Genomic DNA, 3,819 nt, shown 5'->3' with positions numbered 1-3,819 from the left:
GCATGTGAGCTGGCTGTGTGGCTAAGAAATCTCATATCAGAACTCCTCTTGACTGTCACTAGACTATCAGTCTGCTGATTCACACTTAGAATGACACAGCAGTTACAGTGGGTAACCCCAGGCATCCGTTTTTCACTCAGTCCTGTTTATGCTGTGATTGTGCACACGTGGTGCAGGGGTGTGTTTGCACACGTCATTATCTTGCACTCAGTCTCACATTGTGTATATAAACTAGCTCCCGAGCCCTAAACTTCATACAGATTCCCAGAACATCAGAGAAACACCAACTAGACATAACATGGACCCTCAGGACTGCAAATGCGAAACAGGTAAGAGCATATAGGGGAGGATTACTAAACAAAATAAGGTTATAGCTGTATTTGCTAAGACACCTGACTGTGCCATACATCAATATTAGATTTATTTATACAGTCACGCAGTGCTTCACATTAAGTACATGTTTCAAGATAAGTCTTCTTAGGTTAAATATGTTTTATTACATTTGTACTAGAAAAATCACAGGGCTGTAGGCTGGATATTCCTGATGTATGGGATGTGTTACCTGTAAATATGCCATAGAAACAATTTTAATCAAATAATTCCTATTTTTAATAATTATTTCCCTTTTCTATGTAAAAATAAAATTATCTTTTACTTGTCCCTAATTAAGATATAATCAGTCATTATTGGAAGCAAACAATTGTATTGGGTTTAATTAATGTTGAAATATTTTTAGTAGATTTAAAGTATGGTGATTCAAATTATAGAATGACCCCTTATCTGGAAAACCCCAGGTCCTGAGCATTCTGGATAATAGGTCCCATACCTATATACTGAAAATATCTGATTTATCAAAGAGTGAAAACAGAACTCTCTAATGTGGAACAGAAGAAAACTCCCCATTCTCTATTTTCTTTAGGGCAGATACACACGCTGCTATTTCGGGAGATTAGTCGCCCAACGATAAATTGTTTCTTCTTCTGGTGACTAATCTCTCATAGCTGCCTTCCTGCCGGCTAGAATGTAAACCGCCGGCAGGATGGTACTCAAAACGCTTCGTTTTCCAAAGTTGCCTCACGATGAAACTTCGTGCGACTTCGGAAAGCAAAAAGCAAGCTGTGTGCCATCCTTCTAGCCGGCGGGAATGCAGTTCTGGGAGATTAGTCGCCGAACAATTTGTTACTGGGCAACTAATATCCCGAAATAGCAGCGTGTGTCTCTGCCCTTATACTCTCTACAGCTATTTTAGGGGCATATTTATCAAAGAGTAAGAACTGAGTTCACAGTGATTTACCCTTTCATAACTATGCCTAAAGTAATGCCTTTTGGAGTTTCATCAATGTTTTCAATACTCCATGCCACAGGAGTGCAGGGATGAAAGTGTCAAAGGGAGGCAATGGCCATATCTGTATGATCTTAGCCTGTTGCTCCACTCCCTTGGCTGCCACAAAACAATACCAGGCGGCACAGGGAGGCAGGCATAGTGTTCTGCTGTTAATAACATTAAAGGAGAAGTAAAGTGATTGTTTACATTAACTTTTCTGGGGACACAATCTCTGCATTTGCAGTACAGCAGTTTGTAATGAAATATTAGCATTAGATTGGAAGCAATGTATTATTTCCAGGATGTAAATGCAGATGTCACAGTGAATGTTATAAATGTCTTTGACCATGTGTGGGTTCCATATACTGTAACATTCTTTCTTCTCTTCAAGGTGCTTCTTGCTCCTGTGGTACTACCTGCAGTTGCAGCAATTGCAAGTGCACATCATGCAAGAAAAGTAAGTGCTGTTTATTGGAAATGAGTTGAATACTTAACATGGAAATAATAGATCTGAATACAGAATTGGGGTTTGTGTTAGTCATCCAAACTCACATAATCCTCACCAAACCATAAGTGTTCAATCAATATTTTTTAATCAGATTATTAATCTCTTTTTTATTTTCAAATAATTCGGATTGCAATTTAATGCAATTATATCTATGCTGAGCATAGTTGTATATTACCTGTAACTTATTGTCTGTAGAGATTTCTGATTTGTATGGAAGTTTAGTAAAAAACAAACAGTTTTTTTGCTTATGTAACATGTTTGTGACTGCTCGGCCTTGCTTTAACCCTGCCCATTGTTTTCCCTCTTCCCACACAGGCTGCTGTTCCTGCTGTCCAGCTGAATGCAGCAAATGCAGCCAGGGCTGCCACTGTGAAAAGGGAAGCAAGAAGTGCAGCTGCTGTAACTGAAGGGCTCTACGTCTGCAATGGGACATCTTTATGGCACCTTCATTTACTTACTCACATGTGTTTTAGCAATTGTTTTATAACTGCAGTACTTTTAAATGTAATAAAATGTTGCATAGATTCCATTCTGGGGCTGTCTCCTCTCAAAGCAGACCCAGAGCAGTGGGCAGAGGACTAACTGTGAAATTCACTTTGGGTGACATTTGGGGTAAATGATTAATTGTTGTCTTGGAGATTCCAGGAACTGCTGCTAAAATTTCTGCCAACAGCAGTAGAAACCGGCAAATATCAGTTTCTCATTATACAAATCAATGGCATTGCTACAGAGAAAACAACCCTGTGGGGGGGAGGGGCATACAGGTGACGCACACAAAATCACAGGTCATCCACGATTTTATGCACCAAGATTTTTTTGCGCGCCCGCAATTTCCCCTGGAGGTGGAAATTCCAAAATTCCAAAATGTTTGCTTTGATACCTCTATATTTCTTTGTTAAGCTTGTTGCAATAAAAAAAAAATGATTTAAGATTCTTTATGTGTCTATTTTAATGGTAGGACATTGCTTTCACTGGCTAGGGGTCTTCTAGGAAACAATTAAAAAATGTGATGGCCGTCTATATATATATATATATATATATATATATATATATATATATATATATATATATATGTCCATGGAAAGAAACCAGCAAAACACAGGGTAAACTTGAAAAATCAATAACGTGTATAGAGAAAAGCGTATACAGCCAACATGACGTTTCAGTGCCTATTGGGACCTTTCTCAAGGCAACCACACCTCTCAATTAGTGTACTATATATAGCCAATCAAACAATTACCATAAGTGTTCACACATTTGTGAAATAGCATTAAAGTGATTGGTGCACCATATGCATCATCAAATTATAGTGCAGTTAAATATAATAAAAGTTAAGGATATCTTTGAATATATATATAATATCAAAGTGACATGTGCTAATGTAATATCATAATATCATAAATTCATATTAAATAAGTGAATATGGAAATAGTAAAAATACTTTAAAATCAATAGATATTCATAACCACGTTAGCCATATCAGTAATCTTTAATGCTAATTCTGTTTCAGGGATCCCCCATAGTTAATACATCTACCCCTATACTATCAGTTTATAAATGAGTGGAAAAGCATCTAATCAAAACCTAAAATTACCCCACATATAATTAAGGGGCGAGCACAACTTCCAACAAATAAAAAACTCAATATCTAGGTATACATCCAGAGGATATTCCCTATCAGCAACAATGCAGGTCCATACATAATCGTTTCCCCATTTGTATACTTCCTCTAAATTTGAAATACTCCGCTGTGTGTCCCTTTTCAATACAATGTTTAGAGACTGGCAGAACACTGTTGCGAGTATTGACCGTGGATCTATGTTGTGAAAGTCTATCCCTTACTTTTTGAGTGGTTTCACCCACATATACAAGATTACAAGGGCAGACTAACCTGTACACTGCACAACTAGTATCACAGCTATAATGACCCCAATTTTATATTCCCTGTTGGTTCTTGGTTGTTGGATTAGTAAAGGTAGCTCCAGTT

The 3,819-nt window shown here is 37.4% G+C and overlaps 1 protein-coding gene across 1 annotated transcript; it reads left to right on the top strand.

Moving 5' to 3' along the window:
• The first annotated feature begins 275 nt into the window (after positions 1–275).
• mt4.L (metallothionein 4 L homeolog) lies at positions 276–2,766 on the top strand. The gene is given in 3 exon segments (NM_001087573.1): positions 276–329; positions 1,716–1,781; positions 2,148–2,766. Coding segments are annotated over 3 exon segments (189 nt in total). The 5' UTR covers positions 276–298; the 3' UTR covers positions 2,240–2,766.
• Positions 2,767–3,819: the final 1,053 nt, after the last annotated feature.

The sequence above is a fragment of the Xenopus laevis genome, chromosome 4L (assembly GCF_017654675.1).
Source record: "Xenopus laevis strain J_2021 chromosome 4L, Xenopus_laevis_v10.1, whole genome shotgun sequence".
Classification (NCBI taxonomy): Eukaryota; Metazoa; Chordata; class Amphibia; order Anura; family Pipidae; genus Xenopus; species Xenopus laevis.
This window is presented reverse-complemented; position numbering and strand designations above follow the sequence as displayed.